Source organism: Entelurus aequoreus, linkage group LG05 (assembly GCF_033978785.1).
Source record: "Entelurus aequoreus isolate RoL-2023_Sb linkage group LG05, RoL_Eaeq_v1.1, whole genome shotgun sequence".
NCBI classification, from domain to species: domain Eukaryota; kingdom Metazoa; phylum Chordata; class Actinopteri; order Syngnathiformes; family Syngnathidae; genus Entelurus; species Entelurus aequoreus.
In genome coordinates, this window is record NC_084735.1 from 4,356,956 (window position 1) to 4,384,455 (window position 27,500).

At 39.0% G+C, this 27,500-nt stretch overlaps 2 protein-coding genes across 11 annotated transcripts in view; both read left to right on the plus strand.

Moving 5' to 3' along the window:
- The window catches only part of LOC133650034 (RNA-binding protein 24), a 32,937-nt gene extending 28,167 nt beyond the window's left edge, over positions 1-4,770 (plus strand). Inside the window, exon 4 of the mRNA XM_062046791.1 lies at positions 2,769-4,770. Within this exon, the coding sequence (XP_061902775.1) occupies positions 2,769-3,111 (343 nt within the window). The 3' untranslated portion in view covers positions 3,112-4,770. The remainder of the gene's footprint in view (positions 1-2,768) is intronic.
- A 4,296-nt stretch (positions 4,771-9,066) lies between these two features.
- Positions 9,067-27,500, plus strand: part of LOC133650035 (adenylyl cyclase-associated protein 2-like) — a 46,448-nt gene continuing 28,014 nt past the window's right edge. For 3 of the 10 annotated variants that reach the window (XM_062046793.1, XM_062046792.1, XM_062046802.1), the window contains exons 1-3: positions 9,067-9,150; positions 23,857-23,992; positions 24,058-24,158. In XM_062046793.1, coding sequence (XP_061902777.1) covers positions 9,088-9,150; positions 23,857-23,992; positions 24,058-24,158 — 300 coding nt within the window. In that variant the 5' untranslated portion in view covers positions 9,067-9,087. Of the gene's footprint in view, positions 9,263-9,312; positions 9,550-10,978; positions 11,094-23,856; positions 23,993-24,057; positions 24,159-27,500 lie in introns of those variants that run through there. The other 7 variants (XM_062046794.1, XM_062046795.1, XM_062046797.1 and 4 more) reach the window with 7 other exon arrangements.

A 27,500-nucleotide genomic window follows, 5' to 3' on the forward strand; every position in this document is an offset into this window, starting at 1 on the left:
TGTGTGTAATCTGATTCATGTGTCCATGTGCTAATTAGTGTGGGTGCGTGTAATCTGATTCATGTGTCCATGTGCTAATTAGTGTGTGCAATCTGATTCATGTGTCCATGTGCTAATTAGTGTGTGCGTGTAATATGATTCATGTGTCCATGTGCTAATTAGTGTGTGTGTGTGTGTGTGTATAATCTGATTCATGTGTCCATGTGCTAATTAGTGTGGGTGTGTGTGCGTGTAATCTGATTCATGTGTCCATGTGCTAATTAGTGTGTGTGTGTGTGTAATCTGATTCATGTGTCCATGTGCTAATTAGTGTGTGTGTGTGTGTAATCTGATTCATGTGTCCATGTGCTAATTAGTGTGTGTGTGTGTGTGTGTGTAATCTGATTCATGTGTCCATGTGCTAATTAGTGTGTGTGTGCGTGTGTGTGCAATCTGATTCATGTGTTTGGGGCTAATTAGTGTGTCTATATCTCAATCTGTGTGTGTGTGTAATCTGATTCATGTGTCCGTGTACTAATTAGTGTGTCTGTATCTCAATCTGTGTGTGTGTAATCTGATTCATGTGTCCATGTGTTAATTAGTGTGTGTGTGTGTGTGCGTGTGTGTGCAATCTGATTCATGTGTTTGGGGCTAATTAGTGTGTCTATATCTCAAACTGTGTGTGTGTGTAATCTGATTCATGTGTCCGTGTACTAATTAGTGTGTCTGTATCTCAATCTGTGTGTGTGTAATCTGATTCATGTGTCTGTGTGCTAACTAGTGTGTCTGTATTTCAATCTGTGTGTGTGTGTAATTCGATTTACGTGTGTGTAAACCAATTGTATATTTGTGTACATATTACTATATACTGTACTAATATTATTATAGACTTGTAATACGTGTATAAATATTACTATATACTAATATTATTATATACTTGTAATATTTGTGTAAATATTAATATATAGATGTATGTATATAATACTATATACTTGTACAAATATTATAATATGATATTGTAAGACTTCTTCTCAAAGTGTAACTTCCACTGCTGCTGGCACACACCCGCCCTCTAGTGGCCGCCACAAGCACTACACCTTGTACTGCCAAGTATTACACAGTAAAAAACACACTCGTGATATAATCATAAAATTAAATTACACACCTCAAATGATGCACATATAAAATAAAACACGTGTAGAATATTACACAGTACTTATCAAGTAACATACATATACATATATATATATATATTTTTATATATGTATGTGTGGGAAAAAAAAAAAATCACAAGACTATTTCATCTCTACAGGCCTGTTTCATGAGGGTTTTCCTCAATCCTCAGGAGATTTGTCCTGAGGATTGAGGAAAACCCTCATGAAACAGGCCTGTAGAGATGAAATAGTCTTGTGATTTTTTTTCCCACATATACATATTACGCTCTACCACGGTATCGAGCACTATTTTTTGGATAATCTAATTAAGACATATATATTTTTATATATATATATATATATATATATATATATAAAATAAATACACACATAAAATAATAACATTAATATAGTAGGAATACATTAATTATATAATTAGAAATTAATATATATATGCATATAAAACAATTTTGATATAAAATAATACCCATCAAATACACATGTAATTAATATATAAAATTATATACATATAAAATAGTATAAATATAAAGTAGTACATGTAAAATCATAAATAATACACATGTAAATAATATATACAATTATATACATATAAAATAGTATAAATATAAAGTAATACATGTAAAATCATAAATAATACACATGTAAATAATATATACAATTATATACATATAAAATAGTATAAATATAAAGTAATACATGTAAAATCATAAATAATACACATGTAAATAATATATACAATTATATACATATAAAATAGTATAAATATAAAGTAATACATGTAAAATCATAAATAATACACATGTAAATAATATATACAATTATATACATATAAAATAGTATAAATATAAAGTAATACATGTAAAATCATAAATAATACACATGTAAATAATATATACAATTATATACATATAAAATAGTATAAATATAATGTAATACATGTAAAATCATAAATAATACACATGTAAATAATATATACAATTATATACATATAAAATAGTATAAATATAAAGTAATACATGTAAAATCATAAATAATACACATGTAAATAATATATACAATTATATACATATAAAATAGTATAAATATAAAGTAATACATGTAAAATCATAAATAATACACATGTAAATAATATATACAATTATATACATATAAAATAGTATAAATATAAAGTAATACATGTAAAATCATAAATAATACATGGTGACTTCCTTGTCTCCATGACGACACACAGCAGGGGGGCCCAAAGTGGGGTTTGATGGGGGGCCCAATATTTGCCGCCGAGTAGTTTGGTTGGGTTCCCCAAACGTGGCACATTTCTATCCCGTGACGTCACGCCGCTGCACCTTTGACCAGATTCTCACCAAATGGAGCTCTGCCAGCGGGTTGTTGTCGTCATCCTGCTAACTCGCTAACTAAGCGGCCTTGGACTTCCTCCGGTTGTTTGCGTCGACCTAATCCTGACCAGCTGATCCTGACCAGCTGATCCTGACCAGCTGATCCTGACCAGCTGATCCTGACCAGCTGATCCTGACCAGCTGCCACTCCCTGCTCGGGTTGGCTAAACTAAAGCTAAGCTAAAGCTAAGCTAAGCTAACCGTGTGTTCTTGTTTGCAGCATCCCGGCCCACTACGTGTACCCCCAGGCCTTCGTGCAGCCCAGCGTGGTCATCCCCCACGTGCAGCCAGCCGCCGCCCCTCCCGCCGCCTCCTCGCCTTACATCGACTACACGGGAGCGGCCTACGCGCAGTACTCCGCCGCCGCCGTTAGCGCGGCGGCGGCGGCAGCGGCGTACGAGCAGTATCCATACGCGGCCTCCCCCGCCCCCGCCGGCTACGTGGCCACCGCCGGCTACGGCTACGCGCTCCAGCAGCCCCTGGCCGCCGCCGCCGCCCCGGGCGCAGCCGCCGCCTTCGGCCAGTTCCAGCCGCAGCAACTTCAAGCCGACCGCATGCAATAGCGGGATGCTGATTGGTCGGCTGAGAAGCAGGAAGTAGACGACGACGTAGCGGCCAAAAAACAAGCAAAAAGTGCTTTTGTCATCATTGATAATCAGGGAAATGTTTGACGTCTGTCAGGAGCCTTCCATCGATGCTGACCCCGTTGACTCCGCCCCTTGACCCCCCCCCCCCCCCCCCCCCAGCCTCCTTTGTCCTCCTGACCGACGCAAAGCAAGCAAATAAACAAAAGAAGAACACAAAGAGGAAGCTGTGTTGTTGTGCTGGGAGGAGGGGCAGGGGGCGGGGCTAGTCGGGGTGTGGGTCGGACCGTGCCCCCCCCGCCAGAACCCCCCGCCCCCCTCCAACGCCACACAGACGGATCACTCTGGAAGGTCGTTTGTTGACTTGTCACATTTTAATCCCAAGTTTACAGTCCGACATGGAGCCCCCCCCCCACCCCGCCCCACACACACACCCCTGCACCCCTTTGCCCCCCTTGACCCCCCCCCCCCCCCCCCGGCCCATGTCAGCACTTCCGCCTCTTTGCAAATCTGCCCGGCAACCGCCCGCCTCAGTGCTCGACTCTCCACTTCCACCGCTTCTGACATCCACTCTTTACAAAAGTATTTATTTTCTTGGAGGTAGTACGGCATCAACAATGGTACTGTGTACTCATCTCAAGGCATATATACAGTATTTATATATATTTACACTATATAACTTATTCATTAGCTTTAGCCATCGTTGTTATGATTTATTAACATACTCAACCAAAAAAAGTAGCTGTTTACTTTTGATTTACAACTCTTCAGCTGGTGTTTTTTCAACTACATGTCAACCATTTTTCAACCATGCCAATTGTACTTCCACGTGGAAGGAAAACAGGCTAATATCCACTTTGACAAAAGAAAATGTTTTTTCCAACTATATTTCAACCATATCTCAACTATATTTCAACCATTTTTCAACCATGCCAATTGTACTTCCACCTGGAAAGAAAACAGGCCAATAATCATTTGGACAAAGGAAAACGTTTTTTTCCAACTATATTTCAACCATATTTCAACCATGCCGATGGTACTTCCACCTGGAAGGAAAACGGGCTAATATTTATTTCGACAAAGGAAAACTGTTTTTCAACTATATTTCAACCATATTTCAACTATATTTCAACCATGCCGATGGTACTTCCACCTGGAAGGAAAACAGGCTAATATTCATTTTGACAAAATAAAACGATTTTTTTTTCAACTCTATTTCAACCATATTTCAACCATGCCGATGGTACTTCCACCTGGAAGGAAAACAGTCTAATATTTATTTTGACAAAGGAAAACGTTTTTTCAACCATATTTCAACTATATTTCAACCATGCCAATTGTACTTCCACGTGGAAGGAAAACAGGCTAGTATTCATTTTGACAAAAGAAAACGTTTTTTTCCAACTATATTTCAACCATATTTCAACAATATCTCAACTATATTTCAACCATATTTCAACCATGCCGATGGTACTTCCACCTGGAAGGAAAACAGGCTAATATTTATTTTGACAAAGGAAAACTGTTTTTCAACAATATTTCAACCATATTTCAACCATATTTCAACCATGCCGATGGTACTTCCACCTGGAAGGAAAACAGGCTAATATTCATTTTGACAAAATAAAACCTTTTTTTTTCAACTCTATTTCAACCATATTTCAACCATGCCGATGGTACTTCCACCTGGAAGGAAAACAGTTTATAATTTATTTTGACAAAGGAAAACGTTTTTTCAACCATATTTCAACTATATTTCAACCATGCCAATTGTACTTCCACGTGGAAGGAAAACAGGCTAGTATTCATTTTGACAAAAGAAAACGTTTTTTTCCAACTATATTTCAACCATATTTCAACCATATCTCAACTATATTTCAACCATATTTCAACCATGCCGATGGTACGTCCACCTGGAAGGAAAACAGGCTAATATCCATTTTGACAAAGGAAAACGATTTTTTTTCAACTCTATTTCAACCATATTTCAACCATGCCGATGGTACGTCCACCTGGAAGGAAAACAGGCTAATATTTATTTTGACAAAGGAAAACGTTTTTTCAACCATATTTCAACTATATTTCAACCATGCCAATTGTACTTCCACTTGGAAAGAAAAAAGGCTAGTATTCATTTTGACAAAAGAAAACGTTTTTTTCCAACTATATTTCAACCATATTTCAACAATATCTCAACTATATTTCAACCATGCCGATGGTACTTCCACCTGGAAAGAAAACAGGCCAATAATCATTTGGACAAAAGAAAACGTTTTTTCCAACTCTATTTCAACCATATTTCAACCATGCCGATGGTACTTCCACCTGGAAGGAAAACAGGCTAGTATTCATTTTGACAAAAGAAAACGTTTTTTTCCAACTATATTTCAACCATATTTCAACCATGCCGATGGTACTTCCACTTGGAAAGAAAAAAGGCTAGTATTCATTTTGACAAAAGAAAACGTTTTTTTCCAACTATATTTCAACCATATTTCAACAATATCTCAACTATATTTCAACCATATTCCAACCATGCCGATGGTACTTCCACCTGGAAAGAAAACAGGCCAATAATCATTTGGACAAAAGAAAACGTTTTTTTCCAACTATATTTCAACCATATTTCAACCATGCCGATTGTACTTCCACCTGGAAGGAAAACAGGCTAGTATCCATTTTGACAAAAGAAAAAAAAAATTCCTACTATATTTCAACCATATTTCACCCATGTCGATGGTACTTCCACCTGGAAGGAAAACAGGCTAATATTCATTTTGACAAAATAAAACGATTTTTTTTCAACTCTATTTCAACCATATTTCAACCATGCCGATGGTACTTCCACCTGGAAGGAAAACAGGCTAATATTTATTTTGACAAAGTAAAACTGTTTTTCAACTATATTTCAACCATATTTCAACTATATTTCAACCATGCCGATGGTACTTCCACCGGGAAGGAAAACAGGAAAACGTTTTTTCAACTCTATTTCAACCATGCCGATGGTACTTCCACCTGGAAGGAAAACAGGCTAATATTTATTTTGACAAAGGAAAACGTTTTTTCAACCATATTTCAACTATATTTCAACCATGCCAATTGTACTTCCACGTGGAAGGAAAACAGGCTAGTATTCATTTTGACAAAAGAAAACCTTTTTTTCCAACTATATTTCAACCATATTTCCACCATATCTCAGCTATATTTCAACCATATTTCAACAATGCCGATTGTACTTCCACCTGGAAGGAAAACAGGCCAATATTTATTTTGACAAAGGAAAACTGTTTTTCAACTATATTTCAACCATATTTCAACTATATTTCAACCATGCCGATGGTACTTCCACCGGGAAGGAAAACAGGAAAATGTTTTTTCAACTCTATTTCAACCATATTTCAACCATGCCTATGGTACTTCCACCTGGAAGGAAAACAGGCTAACATTTATTTTGACAAAGGAAAACTGTTTTTCAAGTATATTTCAACCGTATTTCAACTATATTCCAACCATGCCGATGGTACTTCCACCGGGAAGGAAAACAGGAAAAGGTTTTTTCAACCATATTTCAACCCTATTTCAACGGTACTTCCACCTGCTAATAACATGTTGACAAAAATGCTGCTTTCTCCTGTAGAATGTATGACGTCGTGAACATTGTTGTGTTTTTGCTAGAGAAACACGGCCTGGTGTTTTTATATACTTGAACTATTTCTTACAAGGGAAAGGAGAGAAATCAATGGTCGGTGGATGAAAAGTGCACAAAAGCAAACTTACGTACGCAATATTGCAATAAAGTCTCCTCTATTTCAAACAAACCCTTTCTTCTGCTGTTTGTTTTTGATGTTTTTGTCCGTTTATTCAAGGACACGCCACTTGCAGAGCTTACACACTTGAGCACTGCTTTAGAAATAAATATTTGTTTCGTAACAATAAAGAGACAAACTAAAGATTTTTATCAAAACCTATTCAAGAAAATTAAAATGAATTAATAAACTAATATCAATAATACACCTATAAAATAATATACATATTAAATAATACACATGTAAAATAATAAAAATTATAAAATAATATAAATACAAAATAATACAAATATAACATAAGATACACATACAATAATATACATAGAAAATAATTTACATATCAAATAATACACATAAAATAATACACATATAAAATAATACACATAAAAGAATACAGATGTATAATAGTATACATATTAAATAATACACATGTAAAATAATAAAAATTATAAAATAATATAAATACAAAATAATTCAAATATAACATAAGATACATATACAATAATTTACATATCAAATAATACACATAAAATAATACACACATCAAATAATACACATAAAAGAATACAGATGTATAATGGTATACATATAAATAATATACATATTAAATAATATACATATTAAAAAATACATATATAAAACAGTATAGATATAAAATAATACACATATAAAATAACATAAATATGAAATAATACACATATAAAATAATATAAATACAAAATAATACAAATATAACATAATATACAATAATATACATAAGAAATAATTTACATATAAAATAGTACATATATAAAATTATATACATATAAAATAATTTACATATAAAATAATACACATGAAATAATACAAATATAAAATAAATACTCATAAAATAATATAAACGTAAAGTAATACACATATAAAATAATGTAAATAGAAAATAATATACATATAAAATAATACACACATAAAATAATACAAATATAAAATAATACAGATATAACGTAATACACATGTACAATAATAAAGTTATACAATGGTATACATATAAAATAATGTACATATTAAATATTGTTAATATAAAATGATATACAAATCAAATAATACACATATAAATATATACATATATAATACATGCATACAATTATACACAACTAATACAATTGTAAAATAAGACACATATTTAATAATAATATACATATGTTTTATATATACTGTTCATATAAACTAATATACATATAAAATAATATACATATAAAATAATACACATAAAAAATAATATACATATAAAAAAAATCAAATACTACACACATAAAATAATAATATAATAATATACCAATAAAATAATATACATATAAAAATGTTATACATATGAGATAATACACATGTAAAATAATATACATGTCTAATAATATACATATTAAATAGTACACATGTGAAAGAGTATACATATTAAATAATACACAAGGGAAATAATATACATATCAAATAGTACACATGTGAAAGAGTATACATATTAAATAATACACATGTGAAATAGTATACATATTGAATAGTACACATGTAAAAGAGTATACATATTAAATAATACCCATGTGAAATAGTATACATATTAAATAGTACACATGTGAAAGAGTATACATATTAAATAATACACAAGAGAAATAATATACACATCAAATAATACACATATGAAATATCACAATGACTACACAAACAAAATAAGGCACTTCCATTACAATGCAATATTTGACAACAAGTTGTGCAACTTGCATATCAATATAAAATTAAAAATAACTACAAATAACATCACACAAAACCTGTTAAATAAAATAAAAGTAAAGGTAATTGGGCAATACAAATTAGAATAAATAACAGTAAAACAAACTGACTCTATCTAAAAAACAACAACAACGTAATTCATCCAATATTTTATTTATTTATTGACGTAATGACGTAATGTAAGGAAAAAGTGGTGGATTAATAATAATGATAATTATAATAATAATTATTATAATAATCAATAAATTCATGTATCGAAATGACAGCTGTGGCAGTGCAAGATTAATAATACTGATAATTATAATAATAATAATTATAATAATCAATAAATTCATGTGTCGACATGACAGCTGTGGCAGTGCAAGGGGCGGGATACAGGAAGTAGATGCACGCAGCTGATTGGTCAGGAGCAGCTGAGGAACCGGAAGTGGATCCAAAGCTCACAACAGTAATTACAATCCTAGCAAGAAGTCTGTCTTTATATCTTCTTCACCATATATGTCCTAGCAGGTAACGAGCTGGATATTTAACTAGCTCTTCTTTTGTCACGTTCCTTCAATGTAAATATGGCTTTCAATGTTTTTTTTAAAAGTGCTCTTTTAAATGTGTCGGCCATGTTTGAGGAGCCAACCGACAATTTCTAAAATGTAGTTGACCATTTTTCTTATAGCTACCGAACTATTTGTTCCTTATTTTGTTACCTTGCCACCTGGTTGGGGTGATATTTATGTGGAGTTTGTGATTTATGATATAATTATGTGTATATGATGTTATATGTCCGACTAGCTTGCTTGCCAGCTAACAGACTGGCTTGCTAACTGCGTTGCTTTGATCATGTGAGCACTTTGTAAGTACATATATTTAATATATATTTATATATGACTTTTTTTTTTATATATATACCGACTGTAGCCATCAAATATCTGTTAAAATGTTGATTTTTTTTGTGCAATTTTTGTGTTGGCAGTGATTGCGTTTAGCAGGTGTACCTAATGTTGTGGCCACACTTCACAGCTCGGGACGCCATCTTGTTCCCCTTTTGTAGCAGCTACGTTGAGTCACGGTTCAATACATATTTATATATGAAATTATATATATGTGTATGTGTACGTATGAATATACCGAATGTAGCCATCAAATATCTGAAAAAATTGAGACTTTTTAGTGCAACTTCCGTGTTGGCCGTGATTGCGTTTAGCAGGTGTACCTAATGTTGTGGCCACACTTCACAGCTCGGGACGCCATCTTGTTCCCCTTTTGTAACAGTTCGTTGAGTCACGGTTCAATATATATTTGTACATGAATTTATATATATGTATATATGTAGCTATGAAATATCTGTAAAAATTTAGACTTTATAGTGCAACTTCCGTGTTGGCCGTGATTGCATTGAGCAGGTGTACCTAATGTTCTGGCCACATTTCACAGCTCGGGACGCCATTTTATACCATTTTTGTAGCAGCTTCGTTGAGTCACGTTCAATATATATTCCTTTATGAAATTATATATATATATATATATATACATATGAATACGAATGTAGCCAGCAAATATCTCTAAAAATGTAGACTTTTTAGTGCAACTTCCGTGTTGGCCGTGATTGCCTTGAGCAGGTGTACCTAATGTTGTGGCCACACTTCAAAGCTCGGGACGCAATTTTATTCCCCTTTTGTAGCAATACGTTGAGTCACGGTTTAATATATATTTATATATGAAATTATATATATATATACATATGAATATACCAAATGTAGCCATCAAATATCTGTAAAAATGTATACTTTGTAGTGCAACTTCCGTGTTGGCCGTGATTGCATTGAGCAGGTGTACCTAATGTTGTGGCCACACTTCACAGCTCGGGACGTCATTTTATTCCCCTTTTATAGCAGCTTCGTTGAGTCAATGTTCAATATATATTTATATATGAAATTATTTATATGAATATACCGAATGTAGCCATCAAATATCTGTAAAAAATTAAGACTTTAGTGCAACTTCCGTGATGGCATTGAGCAGGTGTACCTAATGTTGTGGCCACACTTCACAGCTCGGGACGCCATCTTGTTCCCCTTTTTTTAGCAGCTACGTTGAGTCACGGTTCAATAAATATATTTATATATATGAAATTATATATATACATATGAATACACCGAATGTAGCCATCAAATATCTGAAAAAATTGAGACTTTTTAGTGTAAATTTCCGTGTTGGCCGTGATTGCCTTGAGCAAGTGTACCTAATGTCGTGGCCACACTGCACAGCCCGGGACGCCCTCTTCTTGCTTATTTTTAGCAGCTGCGTTGAGTCACGGTTCCGAAAGGGTTCTACGCGGCCTGAGTGGGACCAGGACACGCACGGGAACGGCCCGGGAGCAGAATCACAGGAGCAAAGGTACAGAACTATTGTTTGAAAGTTGCTGTTTGGTTCGTGCTTTGTTGCGGGAAACCTTTGTCAATAAAGTCTTTGTAGAGTGCCGTTAGTCACGTGGTACAAACATACTACCGTACTAATATCCCAATCATTGTCGTTCTATTTTACTTATTCATATTATTATGATAAATATTGGTCAATATTTTTTAGGACACTCCATTAGGTACACCAGGGTTGGCCAAAGTGCGGCGCGGGGGCCACTTGTGGCACGCAACTCGCTTTATTCCGTTAAATGTATATCATTTCAATGTTGTAATATTCCCATTCAAGCATCGAACGTTCGGATCTCGCAACGACGCTAATTATTTCAACACAGAACTCTTTTCCTCTGGTAATAAAAAGCATCTTTTAGTTTTTAATGAAGATAAAAGGTGAAGAACGTCAAAGTGTACATTGATGTTTTATAATCTAGTCGGGTGTAGCGCTAGGCTAATGAATTACAAAAAGGTGCCACACTGCCTTTGAAACAAGACATTCATGCGCATGATGGCGCGCTGAGTCGACACGCACACGGAGCACTTACAAGCAGAAACGGAGCGGAGAAAGAAGCGGTAGAAAGGTCGTTTTTTGGCTTAAAAACTAACAGGTCAAGCTGTAAACCAGGGGTGTCCAAAGTGCGGCCCGCAGCCTGTTTTTTATTGGCCCACGACACATTCTAAATACAAATATCCCGGACTAGAACGTTAAAAGTTAGCTTGCTAACAGTTAGCGCGTTATTCTAAGTACAAAATACAAATATCCCGTACTAGAACGTTAAAAGTTAGCTTGCTAACAGTTAGCGCATTATTCTAAATACAAATATCCCGGATTAGAACGTTAAAAGTTAGCTTGCTAACAGTTAGCGCGTTATTCTAAATACAAAATACAAATATCCCGTACTAGAACGTTAAAAGTTAGCTTGCTAACAGTTAGCGCGTTATTCTAAATACAAAATACAAATATCCCGGACTAGAACGTTAAAAGTTAGCTTGCTAACAGTTAGCACGTTATTCTAAATACAAAATACAAATATCCCGTACTAGAACGTTAAAAGTTAGCTTGCTAACAGTTAGCGCGTTATTCTAAATACAAATATCCCGGATTAGAACGTTAAAAGTTAGCTTGCTAACAGTTAGCGCGTTATTCTAAATACAAAATACAAATATCCCGGACTAGAACGTTAAAAGTTAGCTTGCTAACAGTTAGCGCGTTACACACAACGTTATATTAGGTCGAATGTGTTTGGCTGCAAAATTGGCTAAAAAAGGTTAGCATGTTATTGTAAGTGTGCTGAAACGTTAATGTTAGCATGCTAACAGTTAGCATGGGTCAAGTACCAAGTTTGAGTCTGAGGTGTTTGGCTGTAAAAATGGCCAAAAAAGTTAGCATGTTAATGTTAGTATGCTGGAATGTTGTTAGAATGCTAACAGTTAGCATGGGTCAAGCGCAAAGTTGAGTCAGAGGCGTTTTGGCTGCTAAATTGTCTAAAAAAGCTGTAATGCTAATTTTAGCATGCTAACAGTTAGCATATGTCAAGTACCAAGTTATGAGTCTGCGATGTTTGGCTGTAAAATTGGCTAAAAAGTTAGCCTGTTAATGTTGTAGCATGCTAACAGTTAGCGTGGGTCAAGTAACAAGTTTGAGTCTGAGGCGTTACAAAATGGGCTAAAAAGTTAGCATGTAAATGTTAGTATGCTGGAATGTTGTTAGCATGCTAAAGTGGCATAAAACACTGAAAGTGATTATTCCTATAACCCTTTTGTTTCAAATGTTTGTTCCACTTGTGGCGCGGGCATCTTGTCTGACTCACACCATACACAGCCTTCCTTGTCACGTATTCTTCCTTTTCCCGCTTTCCATCCACTAATTCAAACTGATCCAGCAGCGCAATTGAAGATTGTTTTATTTACAATAATCAAGTAACAGAATACTCGGGAAACAAAATAAATGGTAGCTTATATAAAGCTGAGGTCTACAGACAGGCGAGGTCTACAGACAGGTGAGGTCAAAGACGGTATGCTGGTGCCCGACTGTCAATCACGCGCCCAGCGCACTCCTGCCCCTTATAGGCCTGCGTGGGAACTTTTCACCACCTGCAAACGGTGCACACTGACATACACAAATCAATCACTCAAAAATAACAATATAAACATAGATTCAAGTATGGCTCTCTATTTGGCTCCTACACACCGGCCCCTGATTGATCTTTACAGACTCAATCACATTCATTAATTTAATGCAAAAAAAAGGAGCCTATTCCATAATAAACAAACAAAAGGCAAAGCCTTGAGAGAAAATAAAGTATATACATTACGTCCCTGGTGCGTGTCTTGTGGTCTGGTCTCCATGACTGACCAGTCAGCCCTCAGCCTCCAGGACGCGGCACAGCTTGGTGATAGGCCTTTCGATGACTGAAGTCTTTGTTTGGAGCTTGACTGACCGGACCAGGCCTCCTCCATCTGGCCGAGTCTCCAGTATTCTGCCCAATGGCCAGGAGCCCCGTGGGGCTGTGGGGTCGACCACCAGGACCACATCTCCTGGCTGCAGGTTGTTCCTCACTTGGGTCCATTTCTGTCTTTCCTGCAGAAGCGCCAGATACTCCCTTGTCCATCTGTGCCAGAAAAGGTCAGCCATATACTGGACCTGTTTCCAGCGGCGCCTGGCGTAGAGATCCCTTTTCTCGAAGGTGCCAGGGGGAATGATGGGTTGAGTTTTTAGAAGGAGAATGTGGTTTGGGGTCAGCGGCTCTAAGTCCTGTGGATCTGGGGAGACTGTGGAGAGGGGACGACTGTTGAGGATTGCCTCTGCCTCGCAAAAGATGGTGTGCAGGCCCTCATCATCAATGATTTGTTGGTGGAGAGTAGAGTTGAGTACCTGTCTGACAGACCTGATGAGCCTCTCCCAGACTCCACCGTGGTGGGAGGCTGCGGGTGGATTGAATGTCCACTGAATTCCCTCAGAGAGAAGGGAGCCTTGGATTTTCCGGTCATCTAGTGAACTCAGGGCCTTTTTTAGCTCAGCTTGAGCTCCCACCAGGTTAGTGCCATTGTCGGATCGAATGTGCTTAACTTGTCCTCTCCTACAGACAAACCTCCTTATAGCATGGATGCATGAGTCAGTATCTAGTGTGTAGGCTACCTCCAAATGCACCGCTCTACTGCTCATACAGGTAAAGAGGGCCCCATACCTTTTGACTAGGCTCCTCCCTCTTTTAACTGTGATTGGGCCAAAGTAGTCTAACCCGACATTAGTAAAGGGAGGGAGGTCAGGGAGGATTCTCTCTTGGGGTAAACTTGCCATTTTTTGCTCTCCTGTTTTTCCTCTCACACGTCGACACACAACACACTTTGAAATCACCTTTCTGGCTGCGGAGTTTCCCTTTACCACCCAGTATTTCTTTCGGAGCTCAGAAAGCATGTGGTTCCTACCACTGTGTCCAGTGTGTTCGTGAATGTGTCTCAGGATGAGAGTTGAGATATGAGCATTTTTGGGGAGGATACAGGGGTGCTTGGCTTCCTCAGGCATTGCAGATCTATGCAACCTACCCCCTACCCTTAACATGCCTTCATCTAGCATGGGATCTAACCTGCTGATGTTGCTGCTCTTACGAACACTAGATGAAGCCGTTTTGAGTGTTGCCATCTCCACAGGGAATGATTGTCTTTGGACATGGATGATCACTGACTTTTCGGCCTGCGAGACATCTTCCACTGTGAGGCGCTGTCCACCAAGTGTGGACCTGAAAGTTTTAAGTTCCTTGTTCACGTTGTAGCTGTGTGAACGGGTGGCAGTTTGACCTGAGAGGAGTTCCTTTTTCCTTTTAGCAAGCAAGCTTAGAATGTTCTTCATCTTCAGATACCATGCCACTGCTCTAAGGAGCTTTTTCCAGTTTGAAAAGGAGGAAAGCAGCTGGTTTGTGGGGGTTTCAGTGTTTACCACTGTAGTGAAGACAGTAGTGTTCTTTCTGACTTCTGGGTCATCCTGTAACACTGACTTGGAGCCCCATGCTTCCTGTGCAGGCCAACTTTCCTCTGCTTTCCATAAGAAGTCAGGGGCATGTATCCATCTCCTTTGCTGCATCAATCTGCTGGTACTCAGCCCTCTGGAGGCATCGTCAGCTGGATTGTCCTTACTGCCTACATACCTCCATTGAGACAGCTTTGTTTTGAGGGATACACCTTTGTAGGTGGCTGCACAGTCAAAAACCACCCTGAGTTTCTTCTTTTTGGGGTGGTACACTCTGTGGTGTGGTATGTACCAAACCTTTGTCTGGCTGAGCTCCTGCTCTGGCACCTTCTCAGCATAGTGGCTTTCCAGAATGTCATTGAGAGATGCAACACACTCCTGTTTGAGTTGCTGGTTCCTTTCCATTTTTCTTTTCAGGCTTTGGAGACACTGTTCGGCACTTGGGCGGTTGTTGGGCAGGTTGACCGTGGGCTTTCTGAAGGGTAATTTCAGGCTGTAGTGTCCGTCCTGTAGCACTGCCTCATTGGCTATCTCTAAAAACTGTTTGTCTTCTACTGACAGCTTAGTCTTTTCCTCTGACATTACCTCACTGAACTCCAGGTTATACTGGGAAATTAAAAGCTCCTCCAGATTTGCAACTGAAATACTGTTCACAGTTGCACTCACTGCCTGTCTCTTCTGACCTCTAAATGGCCCGTTAACCACCCATCCCAATAACGTTCTCACTGCATGTGGACCCCCACCATGACTATTTATAACCTCCCATGGCTCTAACAGTTTTGGAGCATTTGTGCCTATCAACAGCTCCACCTTTGAACTGATGCTCGGGAGTATAACGTTGCCTAAATATGGCCATGGTGCTATGTCTTCCTGTTTGGGGATGCTGCATGTGGTGACTGGCATTTCTTTCTGTGTAAAGACAACAGGAAGAGGTAGGAAATGATTGCTGTCCAGTGCAGAAACTTCCAGCCCTGCTACCATGTGAGTTGGGACAGACTTTTCCTGATTCATGGTCCTTAGTAGGATATGGGTCTTTACTCCCTTTATGTTCAACTGGGACATAAGCTGTTCAGAACAGAAGCTAGCGGAGGATCCAAGGTCAAGGAGAGCATAAACTGAGAGGACCTGGCTGCCCTTCCCGGCCTTAACTTTGACTGGGACAATGGACAGAACACTCTCTTGGTCCCCGGCCCCTATATGGCCACATAGCTCTGGTCCTGCGCTGCTTACATTTCTAGAGTGCTTTTCTACCTCTTTCGATATTTTGTCTTTCCTATCATAATGTAAGACACTTGGGTGAGATTTTTTACACAGTCTACATGTCTGACGACTTGGACAAACAGAACTCCTGTGCCCTATTAAAAGACAGGCAAAGCACATGCCCTGGCTCTTTAGGAAACTAAGCTTGTCTCTGTGCTTCTTCTTAATGAACAGTCTACACAACTCTAGTGGGTGTTTGTTTTTACAAAGTGGACAAATGGGCTCTGAGTCAGACTCTGGCTTGGATTCCATTGGGCTAATAGTAATACTCGTGGCAAAACTACTACCAGCTGACTTTGAGTGTTGTGGATTTACAGAGGGTCTAGCGTTAGCCTTTCCTATGGCTGACTGCTCCTGTACCCTTAGCTCTCCAAAGACTGGATGGGCTGCCACACGAGCTTGCTTTTCTATAAAGCTAACCAGGTCTAAAACCCTTACCCTGTGGTTGTGCTCTTCCTGCTGCTCATAAGCTTTGTTGCGCCATTTCTCCTTCAGCTTGAAGGGCAACTTAAACGCAATGTTTCTCATATTGGCCACTGTGTCCAGTTCGTCCATGTACTCCGTCTCCTCCATGGCATTACAGCAGCTCCTGAGGAACATGGCGTACTCCTGCAAGGATTTGGAATCCTCTGCCTTAATTTGAGGCCAGGTCTGGACCTTATCTAGGTAAGCACAGGCAATTTTAAAGTCATGACCAAAGTTCTCTTTTAATAACCTTTTGGCTTTCTGGTAGCCTCTGTCTGGTGACATATATTCACAACTTTTGATTAGCTTTTGAGCATGGCCCTTTGTGTACTGGATGGGAAACTGCAACCTGTCCCTGTCATTGTCCGTTTTACTTTCGACCATGTGTTCAAAGGAATGGATGAATGACTTGTACTCCAAGATTTTTCCATCAAAGAAGGGAACACTTCCTTGTGGGAGAGTGGACAGAAGCTGCTGTTTCACAAGAATCTTAGTCAGTTCATTTTGGGCTTCCAGAATTTTAATCAGCTGATTGTGCTGTGTTGAGCTGGGGATGGCTTGTTGAGGTTGGAACTGGAAACTGGCAGGCACAGCTTGGTGAACGGGGGCCTGCTGGGGATAGAGACCGGCAAGCTGACTTGGGGCCTGCAGAGGTAGAACTGGGACCTGCTGTGGTTGAGTTGGGACCTGCTGAGGTTGGGGTTGGAATTGGAGGCTGGCATGCTGAGGTTGGAACTGGAAACTGGCAGGCACAGCTTGGGGTATAGATGCATCGAACAGAGTAGTGGGGAACTGCATCTGAACTCCTTCCTTGGGCCTAACCACTGGGCCTCCCACAGGTAAACCACACTTTGATGGATCAAATGCTACCCCTGTAACTGCTGCTCTCTGATCTGCACCATGCACCTCTAAACCTTCTACTTCCCTCAAGTAGTTAATTTTAGCATTAGCCGCCTCTATTTCTGTTTTTAACTCCAAAGCCTCTCTTTTTTTTCCTGCACATTAACTCCTGTTCTTCAATATTATACTTTTCCTGCAACCTTGCTGCCCTGGCTGTCAAAGCAACCTTTTCCGCCTCCGCTCTAATCCGCAATGATGAAGAGGAATTATTGGATGACTGTCCTGAACTGTAGGACTTGACTGATGCCTCCCTGGTTGACACTATGCCTGGGTGACCAGTTAGTTCATGCCTATATAGGCTGTCCGCTTCCTCTAAATTGTCCTTAAAATTACCAGTTATTAAATCACTGTCTTTAAATATATCAATGTCGTCGGGTGGAGGAGCACAGGTGTGGGTTGAGGGGTTTTCAAGATCTGATATCCATCGGGACACCTCAGCTTCAAAGGCATCTATTAGAGCAATTTTAGGCTGATACCATGTTTGGTCATCAGCCCTTCGCTCGTCTGGCTCTAAACCTTCAGAGTATGATCTGTGCAGAGATTTAAACTCCATTAAGAACTCATTAAACTTGCTCATATTTATTTTCACTTCTTTTAAAGCCTCTGCATCCACCATCAAATTGCGCACAATGTTCATTCGCCTTGTTATGTGTGACATTTTGCCTATTCTGGCGGCGCGCACACGAGAAGCCTCCTGCGCAATCGTCGTCATTTCTCCTCCTTCGGCTGAATTATTAGTTGACATTTTCCTCTTTTAATCAACAAAAATCCTTCACTTGGTACATCAAAAAATGTTTACACTTCCAAGTGAATATAAAAGGTTCCAAAAATAGTCTTTATCCTTTTTGGGAATTAAATGTCCGTTCACGGGCCGTCGGGCGCGCGCGCGCAAGCCCGTCACCAAATGTTTGTAATGCAACTTTTAAAATCATTACGCGGTGATCGCAGTCCCAAAAATAAACATTTCTTGCATGATAATGTCCAGAAAAACTCACTTGATATTACTATAGAGTCCTTTTAACGAATGAGTTTGATGGTTTATCACAAACCTTAATGAAAGAAGTCCTTTGTTCCTGCACCACGCGCTTTGGCCTTGCTTCCTGCTTGGTGCGCAATCCTGTCGGCTGTACTTCCACAGCATACCGTCTTTGACAACTTGAAGTGGCATAAAACACTGAAAGTGATTATTCCTATAACCCTTTTGTTTCAAATGTTTGTTCCACTTGTGGCGCGGGCATCTTGTCTGACTCACACCATACACAGCCTTCCTTGTCACGTATTCTTCCTTTTCCCGCTTTCCATCCACTAATTCAAACTGATCCAGCAGCGCAATTGAAGATTGTTTTATTTACAATAATCAAGTAACAGAATACTCGGGAAACAAAATAAATGGTAGCTTATATAAAGCTGAGGTCTACAGACAGGCGAGGTCTACAGACAGGTGAGGTCAAAGACGGTATGCTGGTGCCCGACTGTCAATCACGCGCCCAGCGCACTCCTGCCCCTTATAGGCCTGCGTGGGAACTTTTCACCACCTGCAAACGGTGCACACTGACATACACAAATCAATCACTCAAAAATAACAATATAAACATAGATTCAAGTATGGCTCTCTATTTGGCTCCTACAGTTAGCATGGGTCAAGCGCCAAGTTATGAGTCTGAGGCGTTTTGGCTGCTAAATTGTCTAAAAAAGCTGTAATGCTAATTTTAGCATGCTAACAGTTAGCATATGTTAAGTACCAAGTTATGAGTCTGCGATGTTTGGCTGTAAAATTGGCTAAAAAGTTAGTCTGTTAATGTTGTAGCATGCTAGCAGTTAGCATGGGTCAAGTACCAAGTTTGAGTCTGAGGTGTTCGGCTGCAAAATTGGCTAAAAAGTTAGCCTGTTAATGTTATTATGCTGGAATGTTGTTAGAATGCTAACAGTTTGCATGGGTCAAGCGGAAAGTTATGAGTCTGAGGCGTTTTGGCTGCTAAATTGTCTAAAAAAGCTATAATGCTAATTTTAGCATGCTAACAGTTACCATATATCAAGTACCAAGTTATGAGTCTGCGATGTTTGGCTGTAAAATTGGCTAAAAGGTTAGCCTGTTTATTGTTATAGCATGCTAACAGCTAGCATGTATCAAGTACCAAGTTATGAGTCTGAGGCAATTGGCTGTAAAAATGACCAAAAAAGTTAGCATGCTAATGTTATAGCATGCTAACAGTTAGCATGGGCCAAGCACTACGTTATACGAGTCTGAGGTGTTTGGCTGTAAAATGGCCAAAAAGTCAGCATGCTAATGCTATAGCATGCTAACAGTTAGCATATGTCAAGTACAAAGTTATGAGTCTGAGGTGTTCGGCTACAAAATTGGCTAAAAAGTGGACATGTTAGCTTGGTGAACATGTTGCTAAGCTAGCACTGAATGGCAGCATGGAGCAGGAAGCTAACAGGAGCTGGATTTAGCTCCAAAGATCAGATATCACGTCTTCCTCAGCTGTCGTTTGCCACACACACACACACACACACACACACACACACACACACACACACACACACACACACACCCCAAGTCGCACTGTTGCCATGGACGCACACACACCTTATGCTTCATGGACGCTTTATGCTGACGATTATCACACCAACAGTAGATTTTTAGTTGTTTATGGAAGCTTTCGACCGCTAACAACTATGGAACAAAACAGACCCCCCCAAAATATCGATGTAATCAGTCTAGTATCGCTCATATACTGATGGACACCACTGGTATGCAGAGTGGTGTATAAAGATAATGGCAAACTAAACGAGAGGCACCATGTGTGCAACTGTGCCTGGATGCATGCAATTGCTGTTGTATTGACCAAATAAAGCAAAATAATACATTTATATATACAAACCCTGTTTCCATATGGGAAATTGTGTTGGATGTAAATATAAACGGAATACAATGATTTGCAAATCATTGTATTCCGTTTATATTTACATCCAACACAATTTCCCAACTCTTATGGAAACGGGGTTTGTAATTCTTAACATATTCTAGCTCATAAACGTACAATAAAACATGCTATTGTTTGGTCAAAGTAGAATGTTGTATTTGACGCAGTCTGCTGACAGGCTAAGACTGGCGAGCAGTAGATAATGTGAATATATCAGGACTGTCCAAACTACGGCCCGCCAACATGAGTTCAACTTCAATAAGCAACATTTTCATATTGCATTTAACTACCAATGGCTCTGACAGGTGGCAATGTGTCGCCATCTTGTGGACAATACATGAAACTCAGGTCAGTGAGCATGATTTGTAGTGTCTGGACATGACAAAGCACAGCATTTACTTATATGACCCAATCCAAACAACCCTTCCTAGTCATGGTGCAGGAAAAAAAAAAAAGTGTAGCAGTACAAAAAGTCAACAGACATGGTCACACATAACTCAACCTGCTCACTAAACTTTGTGGATATTATTTTTAAAAAGTCACATCACCATAAAAATAAAAATAAATCTCAATTACTGCCATTTAAATCCACTGCAAGGCATGATGGGAAACTCTCTCCACAGTTATCCATGTTTGACTTTTAGCTGCTTGATACCGTATTTCCTTGAATTGGCGCCGGGAATATAGTATTCGCCTGCCTAGAATTACAGCCGGGTCAAACTCGTTTCGCAAAATAATTAGCGCATGCTTGGCACTTCCGCCGGGTCAAATATGAGTCATTAAATGACTCCCGCCTCCAGGTGGTAGAGGGCGCTAGCGATCCTTCTTGCGACTACCAGTACTGCAGGAGACAGGTACTGCAGAAGAAGACAACAAGCAGCAAGCATGCAGCAATTGTTTGCTTGCACTTTTAACATGGAGGATTACATATCTAAAATAAAACCGTTTTCTAAACTGGACTTTCAATCGAAGCAGGAGGTAATAATTAAAGGAATATCTCCAGAGACTTTTAAAATTGAAGAAAGATGAGAAAGACTGCCTTTGATCAGAAGCAGCTGCACATGGACCCATCTACAAGTAAAGGTAAGATCATAATAACGTTTTTTTTTATTAAATGTGTTTTTAATGATAAGGTATGCGCCGGAGTGAGAAGAGGTTTTAAAATAATTAGAGCATGCTTGCTCATTCCGCATGGTTTTGGTAACCGCAGGAGTGAGAAGAGGTTTTAAATTAATTAGCGCCCCTGCGGCTATTCAAGGAAATACGGTATTTCTGATTTGATTACAAAACTTTAGAGAGGTCATCACGGACGTAAACAATGTAGTACTTGAACTTTAACATACTGCAAATATTTACTTATAATTATTATTTACTATGTATCCATTTTATTATTATACTATGTAAACACACACACTAATGTGTGTATATATGTGTATGTATGTATGTATACATACATACATGTTAATATATGTATTTATTTATGTATATGTGTGTATATATATATATGTGTATATGTGCATAAATGTGTATTAATGTATGAGTGTGTAAATATACATTTTTAATGTATGTGTGTATATACATATGTGTATAAATTGTTGCGTCGACCAGCGTTCCTCCAATGGGGAATTCAAATTGCTAGTCTCTCCCAGATTCTTTTTATGGCAGTAAGCTGATGTTTATATTCAATCTCCAGGCAGTAGTTGGTATTTTGTAGTTTATTCTCAAAGCTTAGAGGACAAACCTGAGACCAACCCAGCACACAAGCATTCCCTAGCCCGGTCCACACATCACGAAAACATTCTGTTCTTCAATCTCTCCCCCCGCCCGCACAGATGCCCATTGTGTCCGTTACCTCAAGTCGGCCCGAGAAGGGAAGCATGGAGGACTCCTCTTCTCTGCCTCCTACTTCAAGGCCGTCCACAGTGCAAGCACTTTGTCATGAGACGATCAAAACAAGGAAAAGAGTACAAGATGGAACATTAGCTATTTAAAATATGACTATAGAAATATAAAAGAAGTAACTCTTAATTATGGATAAATGTGGATATATGTAGATATCTGCATCCGTCAATATGTATACGTATATATGTGTATATATATGAATGTGTATATATGCATATATGTGTATTAATGTATGTATATAAGTGTATATGAATGTGTATGTGTGGACATATGTATGATTTGTGTGTGTATATATATATATATATATATGTCTTAATTAGATTATCCAAAAAATAGTGCTCGATTCCGTGGTAGAGCGTAATATGTATGTGTGGGAAAAAATCACAAGACTATTTCATCTCGAGATGAAATAGTCTTGTGATTTTTTCCCACACATACATACATATATATATATATATATATATATATATATATATATATATATATATATATATATATATATATATGTGTATATATATATATGTGTATGTGTGGGAAAAAATCACAATGAAATAGTCTTGTGATTTTTTTCCCATATATATATATATATATATATATATGTATATATATATATATATGTATGTATGTGTGGGAAAAAATCACAAGACTATTTCATCTCTACAGGCCTGTTTCATGAGGGGTTTCCTCAATCCTCATGAAACAAAAAAAAACATCTCCTTAGGATTGAGGAAACCCCTCATGAAACAGGCCTGTAGAGATGAAATAGTCTTGTGATTTTTTCCCCACACATACATATTACGCTCTACCACGGTATCGAGCACTATTTTTTGGATAATCTAATTAAGACATATATATTTATATATTTATCTACTTTATTTATTTATTTATTTATTTTTAGCCCAATGCGGCCCCCTAGTCAAGAGGTTTGGACATCCCTGACATATATTAATATTACTTGGACTTATTGTTTTATTATTTTTCTGCTTGGTTAAATAGTTCTTTGGAAAAAAAATGTGTACATGGCACTGGTTTCGTACATGGCACTGGTTTTGAAGGTGAAAACTACCAAGATGGCCAAAATGTCAGTCTGTGGCCCTCAGTGGACAAAGTTAGGGCACCCCTGAACATGAAAACCTCCATATGTCCTCAAATATCAGTGAGTGTTAAATCTGCGATGCGCTGACACTCGTAAGTGAAGTGCCAAGCGGCGAGGCAACACCCAACATGTACAAAGCACAAAGCAGCCATCTTTTCCAGCAGGTCAAAGGTCAATAGTGGTAGCGTGGATCCAGTCAACACGTAAAGTCCCGTGTTTTTCTCCTCAGTTGTCATTGTCCTCCTACAAGCTGCTGGCCATGGAGCTTCTGATGGATCGCCTGGAGACTGCGGTGTGGCGACTGGAGCAGGTGACGGCGTCCCGAGTCCTGACTGATGGCGACCACGTCAACGGCATCGACGGAGGCAAGCGCCCTGCACCGCGCAGCTGACAACACGTCTCACCCACTTTTCTTCACCTTTGTTTGCAGCCGTGTGCGAGGGTGTGGACGCCTTCGATGCGCTCCTCAGAGGTCCGCTGGCAGAATACCTCAACATCAGCCGAGCCATCGGGAGCCAAGTGGAGAAACATGTAAGTCGCCAAAAAGTCATCCCTCTGGAGCCGCACAACATTGACGGCCTTATATAAATCTATATAAAGACTTATAAAGGAATATAACATACATCCATAAACGTGGATGCATATGCAAAAGTGCAATATATTTGTCTGTACAGTCATCTATTTATTTATATCTGCACCTTATTGCTCTTTTATCCTGCACTACCATGAGCTAATGCAACATTTCCTTCTTATCTGTACTGTAAAGTTCACATGTGAATGGCAATAAAAGGATGAAGGTAACATAGGGATGTCCCGATCCGATATTTGCCAAAAAATGCGTATCAGCGAGGCATGGGAAAATGCCGATCCAGATTCAGTTTAAAGGCCTACTGAAATGATTTTTTAAAATTTCAACGGGAATAGCAGATCCATTCTATGTGTCATACTTGATCATTTCGCGATATTGCCATATTTTTGCTGAAAGGATTTAGTAGAGAAAATCGACGATAAAGTTCGCAACTTTTTGCTCGCTGATAAAAAAAAAAAAGCCTTGCCTGTACCGGAAGTAGCGTGACGTCACAGGAGCTAGTATTCCTCACAATTCCCCGTTGTTTACAATGGAGCGAGAGAGATTCGGACCGAGAAAGTGATGATTACCCCATTAATTTGAGCGAGGATGAAAGATTCGTAGATGAGGAACGTTACAGTGAAGGACTTGAGAGGCAGCGATGGACGTATCTTTTTTCACTCTGACCGTAACTTAGGTACAAGCTGGCTCATTGGATTCCACACTCTCCTTTTTTTATTGTGGATCACGGATTTGTATTTTAAACCACCTGGGATACTATATCCTCTTCAAAATGAGAGTCGAGAACGCGAAATGGACATTCAGTGCCTTTTATCTCCACGACAATACATCGGCGAAATGCTTTAGCTACGAGCTAACGTGATAGCATCGTGCTTTAACTGCATATAGAAACAAAAAAATAAACCCCTGACTGGAAGTATAGATAGAAAATCAACAATACTATTAAACCGTGGACATGTAAATACACGGTTAATGCTTTCCAGGCTGGCGAAGGTTAACAATGCTGTGCTAACGACGCCATTGAAGCTAACTTAGCAACTTAGCAACGGGACCTCACAGAGCTATGCTAAAAACATTAGCTCTCCACCTACGCCAGCCAGCCCTCATCTACTCATCAACACCCGTGCTCACCTGCGTTCCAGCGATCGGCAGAAGGACGAAGGACTTCACCCGATGCGTTTGGCGGCCCGGAGACGTAGGAAGTCAAGGTGAGGTCGGCGGCTAGCGCTCCAACAAAGTCCTCCTGGTTGTGTTGCTGTAGTCCGCTGCTAATACACCGATCCCACCTACAACTGTCTTCTTTGCAGCCTTCATTGTTCATTAAACAAATTGAAAAAGATGTCCAGAATACTGTGGAATTATGAAATGAAAACAGAGCTTTTTGTATAGGATTCTACGGGTACCATAACTTCCGTTACTCGGACTTCGTCACGCGCATACGTCATCATACCGCGACGTTTCAGCCGGATATTTCCCGGGAAGTTTTAAATGTCACTTTATAAGTTAACCCGGCCGTATTGGCATGTGTTGCAATGTTAAGATTTCATCATTGATATATAAACTATCAGACTGTGTGGTCGCTAGTAGTGGCTTTCAGTAGGCCTTTAAAATAAAAACTCCGGTCCGTGTTTTCCAACGCACCGATTTAAATAATACATTCCACTTTTCTGCTGCTCCCTAATTTCCATTCCGCATTTTCCAGCACACCTTCAACACATCCACAGGTCTGTGGATTCTCACGCAGTTGCTTTTCGCTGCTGGCATTACACAACAGGCTCTTCTCACTCTTTTCTGTCCCCCTCTCACAGACAGCAAGCGCACCTTCTTACACACGTCACATACTGTCACGTCATACGTCACATGCGTATACGCCCTCCCCGAGCAGAGAGGTAGCAGCACGGCTAACGTTAGCTGTGATGCTAGCGCAGCCGTACGAGCAACGTTCCCTCTAAGGTGCGCGCCTGTGCAATTGCGCACTGCTCAAGCGTCCTCTGCGCTTGAGCACGCACAAAATCAAATAAAATTAAAGCTGCAAGCAGCGTTGGTCGGGCCCGCATATTTGGCAGGTGCTAGTTGCTGAAGGATATCAATCTATGAAATGTAGGTCTAAGTGAGACCTACATAGAGGTTTTTGTTTCATGTCTCTTAAGACGTTCCTACCGGAAGTTACAAGCCGTTTTGTCTTGTTTTCCTCCGAGGAGCAGTTATGTCTGTGTTTTATTCCTAGGGGGTGCTAGAGAGCAATTTTGAGTTTTGGGGTTCGGTTTTTTTATTAGATCGCAATTTCCACCAGTCCTGATGTGTGTGAAAAGTTTGGTGAGTTTTGAAGTATTTTAAGGGGGTCAAATTACAGGTCAAAGAGGCAAAAGTGACTGTTTTTAGTCATTTTTTGTCTTGAAGGGGAAATTGCCAACTTCCTGTTGATTTTTGCCCGAAGAAATTAATGAAAAGTAGGTCTAAGTGAGACCTACATAGAGGTTTTTGTTTCATGTCTCTTAAGACGTTCCTACCGGAAGTCACAAGCAGTTTTGTCTGTTTTCCTCCGAGGAGCAGTTTTGTCTGTGTTTTATTCCTAGGGGGTGCTAGAGAGCAATTTTGAGTTTTGGGGTTCGTTTTTTTTTATTAGATCGCAATTTCCACCAGTCCTGATGTGTGTGAAAAGTTTGGTGAGTTTTGAAGTATTTTAAGGGGACCAAATTACAGGTCAAAGAGGCAAAAGTGACTGTTTTTAGTCATTTTTTGTCTTGAAGGGGAAATTGCCAACTTCCTGTTGATTTTTGCCCGAAGAAATTAATTAATGAAAAGTAGGTCTAAGTGAGACCTACATAGAGGTTTTTGTTTCATGTCTCTACGACCTTCGTACTGGGAGTTAGAGGCAGTTTTCTTCCTAGGGGGCGCAATTTTGAGTTTTGGGGTTTGTTTTTTTTACTAAAGAGTTTTGTTCGCGTTTTTTTATGTGTGTAAAATTTGTTGGTTTTGAAGCATGTTAAGGGGGGCAAAGTAGTCCGCAAAGCTGCGGAATAATAAAGAATAATAATAAAACCTTACAAATTCAATAGGTCCTTTCGTCCCATTGCAAAAGGACTCCCTTTGGGATTCCTTTGACAATGGGCCGTGCGGGCCCTAAAAATAAGCGCATAACAATTTTCGACACACGGACACGACAGAGAAAACAGTTTTCGTCATCATTGTTCAAATATTGTAACGTCTGTGGAGACGCTTATCTCCATTCGGTGCCACACGCCCACACCATCAAAATGCAGAGGCAAAAATGTCCACATCAA